Source organism: Hoplias malabaricus, chromosome 5 (assembly GCF_029633855.1).
Source record: "Hoplias malabaricus isolate fHopMal1 chromosome 5, fHopMal1.hap1, whole genome shotgun sequence".
NCBI lineage: Eukaryota > Metazoa > Chordata > Actinopteri > Characiformes > Erythrinidae > Hoplias > Hoplias malabaricus.
The window spans coordinates 44,284,849-44,297,059 of NC_089804.1; the positions used below are offsets into that span (position 1 = coordinate 44,284,849).

Consider the following 12,211-nt stretch of genomic DNA (forward strand, 5'->3'; position numbering starts at 1 on the left):
ATAATCAGGACAATGATTAATGTCTCAATTGTAGGCTGGTGACAGGTACGGCGGGATGCACAAAGGCAATTGTCTCCGTTTTTCCCGTGACTTTTGAGAATTCTGCCAGGTAAAGCGAAGGTGGGGAGGGGGCGAGGCAATTTGGGGAGGAGGCAGGTGACAATTTGAAGGTGGCATTGACATGTTCTCAGGATATTCCGCTGTTTGCCTCTCCCAGACGACTAAAGCAGGAGGGAGGGGATGAAGAGATGTGTAATTGTAACCTCAGCAGTTAATAAAGATTCACCCGCTTTCTTTCAAAAGGCGAATGAAAGCCAAGGCTGAGGAGGGGGTGGATTGGGGTAGACATTGCTTGAAAGGGGGAAGCTCCTGTGTCTCTTTTTTGTCTTTTTCTTCTTGGAGAGAGAGAGAGAGAGAGAGAGAGAGAGAGAGAGGGGGGGGGGGGGGGGGCAGAGGGTGAGTGACTGAAAGAGAGGGAAACTGACAAATCAGGCAGCGCCCACACAACTTCAACCATATTTCAGGAATCCTCTAAGAACTGGCGGCTCTGTGAAGCGCATCGCAGAGTGAATCTGCTGTCATTCCTCATCATGCTCTGCTTTTCCTTTCTTTTTTTCCAATGAGGGATTTCAGGGGAAAACTGCCTGAGTGCAGGGACATTTGAAGAACCCAGCCCCAAAGCTAAACTACAAAAGAGAAACTACTAGTTCTTAGATCTCCAGTTCTCGTGCTTTCATAATAAAAACCTAGAAACCATCTAGTACTTCATAGTGTGAATGTACAATCAATAAACACTGCTCGACTACATGGTTATTACACCCATCTCACTTAACACCTTCACTTTCTCTGTACAACAACTTCTCCATGGCTCTCATCAGTCTTTGGAAGCTTGCTTGCATTTGTAACAAGTCGGAGATAAATAATAGTCCATAGATCTGTCCCAAAACCTAGTGAGCTTCCTAAGTAGGCACTGACTAGCTAGGGAACTGTTTAAGTAGGCAGTAGTCTAATGAACATCTACAGATGCATCTCAATAAATTAGAATATCATCAAAAAGTTCATTTATTTCAGTAATCTAAAAAGTGAAACTCATTATATAGATTCATTACAAACAGAGCGATATATTTCAAGTGTTTATTTCTTTTAATGTTGATAATTATCTAGATGGGGTTATTTTCAAAAGCAGAGGGAGGAAAACCTACGTTTTTATCATTTTAATGATTCCATGTAGACAGGGCCTCAGAAGTTTTTAATCATCAACACGTGTCAGTGTGTGCTGTTGGGCTGTTTAATCAGCAACACCTGTGTCAGCTCACTCAAGCTTCACTCATATTTGCTCAGCCCGAGAGTGCACCACTCCAATGGTAATACTGTATAGAGTTTTAATATTTTAAGACGGTATGATGGTCACAGTCAATATTTAATACTAAGATCTAGTATATTTATAAAAATATATTGTCAATTCAACTGGGATCAATGGCCTGTATAGTGTGTGCATATGTTGTAATCTTTGCATATTCAGGCCATGATTTTGCTGTCCAATACATGCAGAAGTAAGTATTTAAAAGCATTTTATTTTTTTCATAGGTGATTGGACCAAAAAAAATTTGTAGGCTCTATTTGAGGCCTTTCATTTCACAGATATAAATTATATCACTGTACATTCGTTCCAGATCTCCTCTATTCCTTTACTCAAAACTGTGGTAACACAATAAGGCATTTATATATGTATAAAAAAATGTTCTGTGTTTCTCTGTAGCCTTGTGCTTTGTAACTCTTAAAGGGATGCTAATCTACTAAAGCTCAGGCCTGATTGATGAAGCGATTGTTGTTTTTTAATGAAGAAGGATTTCTGCATCCCATTATGGCTCATTATGCTTTATTATATCCCTGCTGTACGTAACCGTGACTGAGAGATTTGTGAATTGAGATCTAGTGGAAGTCCTACAGGGAAATGTGCTTGTGTCGACTGTAAAAGTCCCCATTTAAAGCAGATAGGAGATGCATGCAATTTCTGATTTGCTGTTATACTGATTTTTTATCATCAGAGAGCTAAAAAACATTTGTGTTCTGCTTTTGTATTTGTTGTTAAGGAAGTTAGTTTGCCTTCAGCATCGAGTTTTGGTTTCACTTATTGTTTTGCTCTACTGGTTTATCTTTGGACTATTGCATTCGCAAGAACATCTTGAACATAAAATAGCATATTGATTGGTGAACCATAGTTTGTGCTTTGGTCTGTTTTAATTACCTGCTTGTAATTGCAATGTACAATTGGACATGTGTTTTAAATGGATAAAATGGGAAATAAGAAGTGTTTCAAAACGAATTTTGATTATAAATCCTAGTGCTAGCTTTAGCTTCGCATAGCTGTTTAAGGTGGAAATGAGTATTCAATAAGAAGCTGGAGAATAACTCAAATAAGACTCTTAAACTGACCCATTTAGGATGAAACTAAATGCTTAAATATGACAATTATGAATAAGAAGCAAGGATCTGCCTCCTAAAATTACATTTATGGTTTAAAGGAAAATAACACCCGTTTTGTCTATTCTAAAATTTTAATGTGGTTTTAAAGGTGGAACAGAGAATTCAAAATGGCCACTCATTCACTTCTATTCATTTCTCTTTGTTCTTGCACAGGTAAATGTTTTAGTGAAATGATGAACACTTTTATATGTAAATATGTTCATTATGGCACATTCTTCTTAGCTATTACAGCCCATGTTCTTAAACTTGTCTCTTGCTTGTTCGTTCAGTTTTTCTCAAACTGGCAACCTGCTCAAGCTTCACGCCTGTGGAGGAGGGGGTGGAGGCAGACAGCTCTCTCCACTGTTTTAAAACTGTATTATGGTTCCGATTTCAACACTTAATGTCAATATTACAGATTGCTGCTTTAAGAATTGTATCGGAAGTAGACGCCAAAACACATTTGCTCATACTCAGTCATGTTTAGGAACTGTACCACATGGGTGTGCTAATTACTCACATTCAAACATCTGCCAATACATTCAAAAGACCATATGCCATTTCAGAATTCGAGCTGAAACTAGCAAGCATACAAATCAGATAATCTTGGAATTATTACATTTCATTTTTCACACAAAACGGATGGACATATAAAACCTGAAACTGAAAATGTATTATCTCAATTATTAAATAGTTACAGATTTGTGATAACACACACAACCTTGTTATAGATCTGATACATACAAAAAGGGATTTTGTTGGATGTGTTGAAAATAGGGGCCTTCAGTGTTGCACACCACCTCCAGTTTCATGTATTGTAAATTGTATACATAAAAAGTTTCCATTTAACATAGAATGTTCTAAAGTATGATTGTTTAAGATATTAATAAATTTAAGAAATACAAGAAAAAGATTTCTGTATCTGCTGTTTTGGAAGGGTAAGTGGTATCATCCCATCTCTAATTACAATCTATTGTCCACTTATATACTGTAGCATAGTTATATAGGGGTGACATTTTGTTTGTCATTAATTCAGTACAGTATTTCTCGGCCACTATTGGAGCCCACCTATTGCCTTCTTACTCTCTCGCTCTCTTTTCTGTCTTGACCAAAACCCATTCCCTTAATTAAACATGGACCCCCAGGACTAGAAAACAAATGCAAATTATAACGATTCCTCAATCCCTGTTATGCTGACGAAGGCCTCTGACAGTAGTTAATCTTCCATTGACACCCATTAAGGGTCCCCCCTCCCTTTCCTTGCCCACCAACCTCTACTCTCCCACACTTTTATATCCTACACCAAGAATTCTGCAAAACTCTCAGTAAGCAGGAGGCTCCATCTCAGGCAGTACCACAACAACAGCAGCAAGAAGAAAGCCAAAGCAGCCCCACTCAACACTGGTTAAAATGCTGGTTAAAATGCTCCAATTAAATCCTCCAGTCAAACCATTTTGTGGCCACTGAATTATTCAGAGGGGTAGTTATCTCAGTTTAGATATATGTGCCACAGAATGAGGTTGTGCAGTTGCTTGTGGGTAATGGAGGTTTGTGATATTTGGAGCTGCGGAGGTGACTCAGAGCCCATCCAGCAATGGTGGGTCAAAAGAAAGGATAAAAACGAGTCTAATGTAGTCTAAAGACCAGCTGTGTCATGCTCTTTCCTTCCTATAAAGTCACCAATTAACTCCGACCTGCCGACAAAGCACACTGACGCTCAAGGTTGCACATCTCTGAGGTCGAACTGATAGGATTTTGGTTTCATTAGCCTCTCCCTCTCGAGATATCAGTGCACAGAAGAGAGCCATTTCCCTAAAAGCCTGGGACACAAGTAATTGAGGTCATGTAGAAAAAGTAAGGACAAAGAATTAAAGAAAAAGCTAATAACCAAGAATCTAAAGCCATTCGGTTTTATTCTTTTATACTTACATTCACTGACTCCCGTCCACTGTACTTCACTCGAATTCTTGGTTCCTGCACAACATCCAAGTTGGTTCCGGTCACCACCAGTGGAGTGTGCCCACTAGGAAGGAAAAAAAAATATGCAACCTTAAATTAAAACTAAAATCAAACTGATTTTAACCATGTTGGTGATATGTTTCTACACTCTTAAAGGAAATCTAGGTAAGAAACTGTATTTTTGCTCCTGGCACTCCCTGTCACGCCCTTGTCCTGTCATGTCTGTTTTCCCAGCCATGTGCTCGCTCTCAGCACATGGCTCTGTTTGTTGTTGCCCTAGTCCCGCCTTTGTTCCGCCTCCTCGTCTGTGTCTCATTTGTCCGCTGTCCTCGTTATCTGTCTCAGGTGTGTCTCGTTTATGTTTAGTATTTAAGTCCCCTTGTATCACTTCCTCCTGTCGGACATTTCACCTTTGTTTGTTCCTAAGTCATGTCGTGTTGTATCTCTCCCACTTCAAGTCAGGTCGTTATTGTTTCCTAGTCTTGTCGTTTTGTGTATTTCCTGTTCCTAGTCATGTCGTGTTGTTTCTTCCCATTCCAAGTCATGTCGTTTTGTTTAAAATCCTAGTCTTTTTGTTTCCACTGTTGCCTGTCTTTATTTTGTTATCTCTTTTGTTAAATTAAACTCACTGCATCCGCCTCCGTCAGTCCGCCCCGTGATCCCTGACACTCCCCCTAGTATAATTCATTTTACAGCACTGTACTAAAATCAATAAGGAGGGGAGGTGGGTTAGTCTCTTACCCTCCTCCAAATGTTACATAGTGCAGTTTCTGCAGTGCTGATCCCTGAGTAGCAAACACAGAGGCTCTATTATTTATTACAGGTCAGTGAAGCATCACAATGCTTTTGAAGATATAATTTTGAGGTCAAAATATCATGTAGTGCTCTTTTGAACAATGTGTTCTTGAATAAAGACCATGGTTCTATTTAGAACCATGGGTTTTGCATAGAACCATTTGAATGTATGTATAGGGTGGTTTCCTACCCTCCTCCAAAATGTTACAACGTTTCTAAACCCGGACCAACAATGACAATGTTTTGTACACTATCAGAAAAATTGACACTGTGGAGGTTATTAGAGAACATATTTGTATCTTATTGTACTTTACTGTAACTTTAAATGTAAATTCTATACCAAGAAAAATCATTTCCTCATGCAAAGAGCCATATAAACATACAAATGTCTTTTATCAAGAACCCTTGCTTTTAAAGAAACACTAGATAAGATTTGGTATTTCTGCTCCTGGGTTCCACTACAATTGCAGAGTGTAAATATTTTCACATCACTGTCCTGAAATCAAGAGAGAGGCCAGGGTGGTTCTTTCCCACCCTCCTCCAAAAGTTAGATAGTGCTGAGTCCAGAGTAGCAACAAGAGAGGCTATATTCTCTCTATTACAGGTCAGTGAAACATCACAATGATTAGCTGTAAGTTTAAGATAAAAATATTAATTAGTGTTCCTTTAAACATCATGGTGGTGTCATAAGCTACTATGATTTTCATGACAGATCATATCCCATAATATAACGGTCATGTTATTGTTAATGTATCTTACATATACATAAACTATAACATTTGATGGCATTTTTAGGTCAGTGTTATTGAAGGATTCTGATGAAGGAAATCAGCTCCCACCTATTATTTTTCACATGAGTTGTTAGCCTCAAATGAAATTATGTCATGGTTGGTATATGTTTCTTATTTTTGATTTGCATTGACTTTAAATTGCAACTTCACACCTTGATCGTAAAAAACCTAAACTAACTCTGCTCCTTTTACACAAAGAAACCTTTCCCTCAAATCACAGCAGCCTTCACGACTTCATCCTTTTGTCAAACACTGCTCTGAAGATAATAGGCTTGTGAGAAGGTAATGATTAAAGTTGCTTTTAACCGACTTCACTAGATGCAATCAAACGTGGCAGACGCGTCTTTGAAAACACCAAAGGAATGGAGCCGTGGTGATCCTGGTTAATATTCCGATGTCGTCCGCGGCTTGAAAACATACATGAAAAACATGCTTAGAGACACGGGCCGGAGAGGAGGCCTCCGTCCTCTTGTTCATGCCACTGGAACTGCTGAAAGCCGAGAGTGGCAAGAAAGCAATCAGCTCGGAAACAGTACATTAACCATTCTCAGATTTGGAGCACAGCCATGTGGCTTTTATTTCCAACAATGCTTTAGTGATATTAGAGCCATGCCAATGTTACAGCTGTTCTCTGATGACCTGGACTGAACCAATCTGTCTGTAAAGGGGGCAATCTAACTACAGCTGTAAGGCTTTTTTATTAAATATTGATTAATTATATGCTAGTATTACTGATAATACAACCATGTCACTGATTGCAGTCTATACTTTTCATATTGTATCCACCCCTGAATGTTTTAAAATCATATATTGTCATTTAGTACTGACTTTTCTGTAGGAGGTGAGTAGCTTTGCTTCCAACTGATGTATCTAGGGTTCAATTGTTCATTTTGGTCAAAGTGTGCCTTTAACTATAATAATGATTCAGTCATAATGCTGTTAGCAGAGCTAACTGCATTAAAATAAACACAGACCGAAAGCGCTACAAACTAAACAAAATAAGCTGCAAATAAGTAACTGTGGTAATTCAAACAGTGAATGAAAACTTACAGACAAGTTCAATTCCAGCCACGTATACAAAAGTATTTTTTCCCCTCAAACATATCATTCCAAAATAAGAGACACAGAGCTTCTGAACGTAAACAAACCAGATTACAAAGCACTCCCTAGAATCAAATAATTCTTTAAGACTTATTCCCAGGAGCGTTAGTGGTCACGGAGGTCCATTTTTTTGCCCCTTCACCTGATCAAGAGTTAATCCATAAGCATCATAGTGCTTATTTCACTCTCTCTCTGTCTCTCTCTAGCAGTCAGGTCTGTTGATGTTAGTGGTGCATTTAAAGCAAGTGAGATACCAGGGCACAGACAGCACTCCACCAGCGCCTTTGATCCCCCCACCCCAGCCCACCATTGTATTTGTTTTATCTGCCAGCTTCAGGGGAATGAGCACCGGACTACCACCATCCTTTGGGCAAGGGGAGGTACTGTTACCAAGCCTTGACTCACTTTAGAGCCATTAAAAGGTAAAGGATCTCCTCTATATTTGTACATTCTCCACTTCAAATACAACCCTTTCTGTCTCTCTTCAGAAGGGTGGTTCTGATTCTGGTTTCTTTAAACAAATTCAATTGCAAAGGACATTTAAAGTATTTTCTTACAGAGGGAGAAAATAAAAACACCTATTGTTTGTATACTGGGGATAACAACTGACACTTCTAATCCTGTTAGAGGGGTACACAGCTAAAGTGATAGGAGTCTTGCCCAAGGGAAAGAGTAGCTATCTTACACACCTAGAAATCAAAGATATCTGTAGTCATTCTTTCCTAATCATGCATAGATAGGGATAGAACCATTATTTAACAGCCTGAATTAGTAATCTGCACGTCTGACGTACTTTTGTTAAACTGAGAAAATGTACTCTACCGAGAAAAATAATGCACTCTGCCCAACTGAGGGGGGTTATTAGCACTTCTTCTGGAATAAAAAATTAACACCTTTTCTTAATACTTTTTTCTCCCTTTCCCCTTTTGTCTTGGTGTCCTGAGGCTCTGCTGTGAGATCTCAAACTGAACTCAATTTCCACGCCATCTGCTCTGGGCTCACACCTCCACCACATGTTCTGAGCTTCTCTTGCTCTGTCCTGCTGTAGGGCTCATCATTTGCTCTAATTTCAAAGCTGACAGCACTGCACTGGCACATTCAGAAGCAGCCAGCAGCTGACAGAGGAGGCTTCTTGTTCGCTCATCTTGTGTTTAAATAATTCCAGCGAAGAGAAACTGAACTATGGACGAGAAACTTTTGCTACCTTTACTCCAGTTTACTCCAATCTCTCAGGGATGTGAAATAAGCAGAATTGATTTATCGTTAGATATTAGGAGAATCTAAGTTGTTGCTACTCTGTGCTCAGCATGACAGAAACTGCACTATGTAACTTTGAAGAAGGATAGAAAACAACAACAACCCCCACAACTGATTTAAGGACAGTGCTAAAAAATAAATTCCACTCTCTTAGGGGAAACCCAAGAGTAAATACTCAAAATCCTACCTACAGTTGCTTTAACAGCTTACAGTATAATTTAGTAAAGAGTTGCTTTGAAACATTCTAAACAAAACATTAAATTCCCATTCATTCATTCATTGTCTGTAACTGCTTATCCAGTTCAGGGTTGAGGTGGGTTCAGAGCTGGCAGTCTAGGTTTTAACATCTGATAGAAAAGCACTGGTGAGTTTAATACAGTAGAATTACAGTAAATTTAAAGTACAATGCTGCCAGGAATTATTTATTTATTTATTTTTAAAATTAAATTTAAATTTAAAATTTTTGTGGTTTATTTGTTGTTTCAATGCAAATCTCCCTGAAGTCAACTGAAATGAGATTTAAGCAGTAATAGTTTACTTTTAGTCTGGGAACATGAGAGATTAGGAGTATTCCTCTGCTGCATAAGAATCATTCTAATGATCTTCCATGAAATATAGTTATACACATTAAATATAGTTATAGTTATACACATTTTCCTGGATTTAAAAAATATAACATATAATTATATAATATAATATAATATAATTATATAATAACACATATAATATAATATTAAAGCCTTATGCTTTAATTTCACTTATAAAAGCAGCTGTAGGAGGCGGCTGAATTCCATGAATAAATGTTTGAAATATACGGCTACATCATGCAAATTTAAAGCTACAACCAGTACATCTATTGCTACATACTTACATGCATAAGTAACTTTTTTGCGGGGTTTGGGGGAGGATGTTGGGTTGACCTGCCTAAATATTTAAGACAAGTCTTTTAATTATGGATTGTTTCAATTTTTTTTACATCACTGTATGTGCAGGACACAGTGGAGCAGCCAACTGGTGCTTAAAAGTCAACACTGGCTTTACTCACACTGCTTCTCTCTCATTTTTAAATGGGCTGCTGCTTTACCAGACACTAAAACAGCCATGATTAGTCAGTTTTAAGTGTAAAATCTGTGATCTTCTGTTTGTTTTGATTTGATTGCAGGCAAACTAATAAATCTCAGTAAGCTTTAAATGTGTAAACGAGTACGATCAGAGATATTCCATTTCAGTAACAAAAAAAGGTGATAAAGATAAAGAAACTCGATCTGACTTAACCACACACAGGTTTCTCTGACTTTTATAACCCTGAAATAAATGTGATTTTACAGCTATTTATTTGATTTCTCTTGTTATAAAATACTGTGTTCATTTACACTGTGGGAGCAGGTTTCACTTGTCTCATAAATCAAAGTGAGCCGATTATTTAATTCTGACTGGCACCTGGTTGATTCCAGGTGAGCAACTCTGAGTGTCAAGTATTAAAATGCAGTTAAAATTTGTTTGGAGCGCTTTCATGTTTGCAGTCTAATGCTGTCTTTGCTAACATTGAGTGGACTCAAGGAGTGGATTCTGTCAAGAGTCAGAGTCGATTCCTAAAAAACTGTGTGTCTCAAAATGAACATCAGGAAGCTTAATCACAGCAACAGCATGTGATGTTACGGTGAAAATAATATACAGGGCCTTAAAAGGTATGCTGCCATTATAACATACTCAGCAATTGAAGGCACCCTCCATGAAATTTGCCTTTTGCCTAGGCTACAATTCATTATTCAGAGACCTAAGCCTTAGGCAAGCCTACAAATGTGACTACATGTGTTACCTTGCAATGCTCCATTCAGGCTCGATGCGTTGTACGGTGGGGTCATCAATGTACTCAAAGCTGAGTCTCTCCTTGACCTGGGCTCGGTCCACATTTACAGTGATCTGCACAGGACCCACGCCAGTCAGTGAGGGAGCAGAGTAGCACACAATCTCTGTCATAGTCCGCCTGTGAGAAACAAACGAACAAACAAACATGTGACCACAATAATATATTGAGAATGAGAATGACTGTGAATAAAATCACTCTGCTACATGAGCAGCATGGGGGCTTGGTGGAGGAACATTTGCCTCTAATCGCTGAGTAGAATTTCCATGTGTCTATGTGGGAAAAACATGGAGGATAGTTGAATTGACTACTCTAAAACTGTCCTGGTGTGAGTGAATGATTGGGTATGTGTGTATGGCCAGATATGGATTGACACTTCTGTGCAGTGTTCATTGTAAAGTGTTCTTGGTTCTCCAGCCCATACTTGTCATTAGGCACAATGAAGTTAGACTCATGTATGGATGCATCTTGTTCCATTTATGAATGTCATTCTATGGAGATTATGCAACCTGTCATGTTTGCTGGACACCACCAAGGTTCCAAGAATCCTGAACGGAGTTCTTTTGGTGGAAAAGGGCTACTAGTGTTCCTTTATATGATAGTATTATGAACTCAGTACTACGGCTTTTCAGTAGTTCTGTAAAATCAGTGTCATGATAAAGTTTCAGTGGCTGTCTCGTCCTAATGCGTCTACCTCTCTCTCATTCTGCTATCTGTTCCTCTAAGTGTAACTAGCACTCATGAATCATTCTTTGATAGCACCTCAGTGTTTACTCCTGTGTCTCGAGCACATGCACGTCAGCATATTTCACTCTGCTGCCAGAGAAAGAGGAAAACGGAGGTCCGTAATTAGCCAATATCTCATTAAAACAGAATCGACTTCTGCACCTTACAGCATTGCAATCAGCTTTCCAGCCTTCTCGAATTTCTCTTTGAATAGATATCCTGAAGACATGGGTATGAGAGAGAGAGAGAGAGAGATACAGAGACAGAGTCAGAGAGAATGTGTGTGAGCTGACAGGAGAAAGCTGTGAGAATGCATTCTGACTGCAGGCTGTTATTACAGAGACTGAATGCAGCAGGTCATCAGGAGCTTATTAAGATTTACACAAGTCTCTGGCACAGGACAAAGGGGGTGGACAGCTCCTCAGAGAGGGAGAGAGAGAGAGAGAGCAAAAGGTGAAGGAGAAAACTGCATGCTAACTGTTTCATATTAAAATATACACACTCTCTACAGGCCACTAGAGGTAAACAAGAGGTCAGGTCACTGCTCTTTCCAACAGCATGAGCTGTTTACGAAGCAGGAATGTTGTGAACTGTTTAACCCCTGGTAAACTTGTTATTCAGTATTTATTTTTTGGTCTCGTTATCCAGCAACTACTGAATTATGAATTATTCAGTAACCACAATTAAACTATCATGCAAAATATGTAATTTCTAGGGATGTCCTGATGAAGTTATTTTACTGCTGATTCTGACCTGAGTCTTATAATATTGAGTGTCTGCCAGTATCTGTCCTGATCCAATACCTTTTTCCCGATTTTCCTAGAGAGTACACAGTGCACACTTATTGTATTATAATTATTAAAATCAGCCCAGTGTATCTGCTTGAGACTAAATATCTTGAATTATCTTAGAAATTAACTGTATTCTAGCTGCTGTTTAATTTATATATATTTTAATAAAAAGTAAACAAATGGTGTCTTCATGAACAACTCATAAATAATTTAATATTATTTTTTATCATATATAAAATTTTAATCTAAGTTTATTTTTTGGACAAAGAATTACTTTGATTCTAAAGTCAGTGAGCTTTATTGTCATCACAAATACATTGAGAGAGAAATGAAACGTAGTTTCTTCTATATATATTTTTTAGCACTGACCTGATTTCTCTCAGTGCAGCCACAAAACAAACACCTGTATGCAGGACTTTGACTACATTGACAGCAGCACTAAATTGTGGACAGCTAAC

The 12,211-nt window shown here is 38.4% G+C and overlaps 1 protein-coding gene across 1 annotated transcript in view; it reads right to left on the reverse strand.

The window, feature by feature from the left end:
• The window catches only part of plxna2 (plexin A2), a 301,903-nt gene that overhangs the window by 60,040 nt on the left and 229,652 nt on the right, over nt 1-12,211 (reverse strand). The window contains exons 16-17 of the mRNA XM_066670429.1: nt 10,189-10,356; nt 4,396-4,489 (exon numbers count right to left, since the gene is read on the reverse strand). Of these exons, the coding sequence (XP_066526526.1) occupies nt 4,396-4,489; nt 10,189-10,356 (262 nt within the window). The remainder of the gene's footprint in view (nt 1-4,395; nt 4,490-10,188; nt 10,357-12,211) is intronic.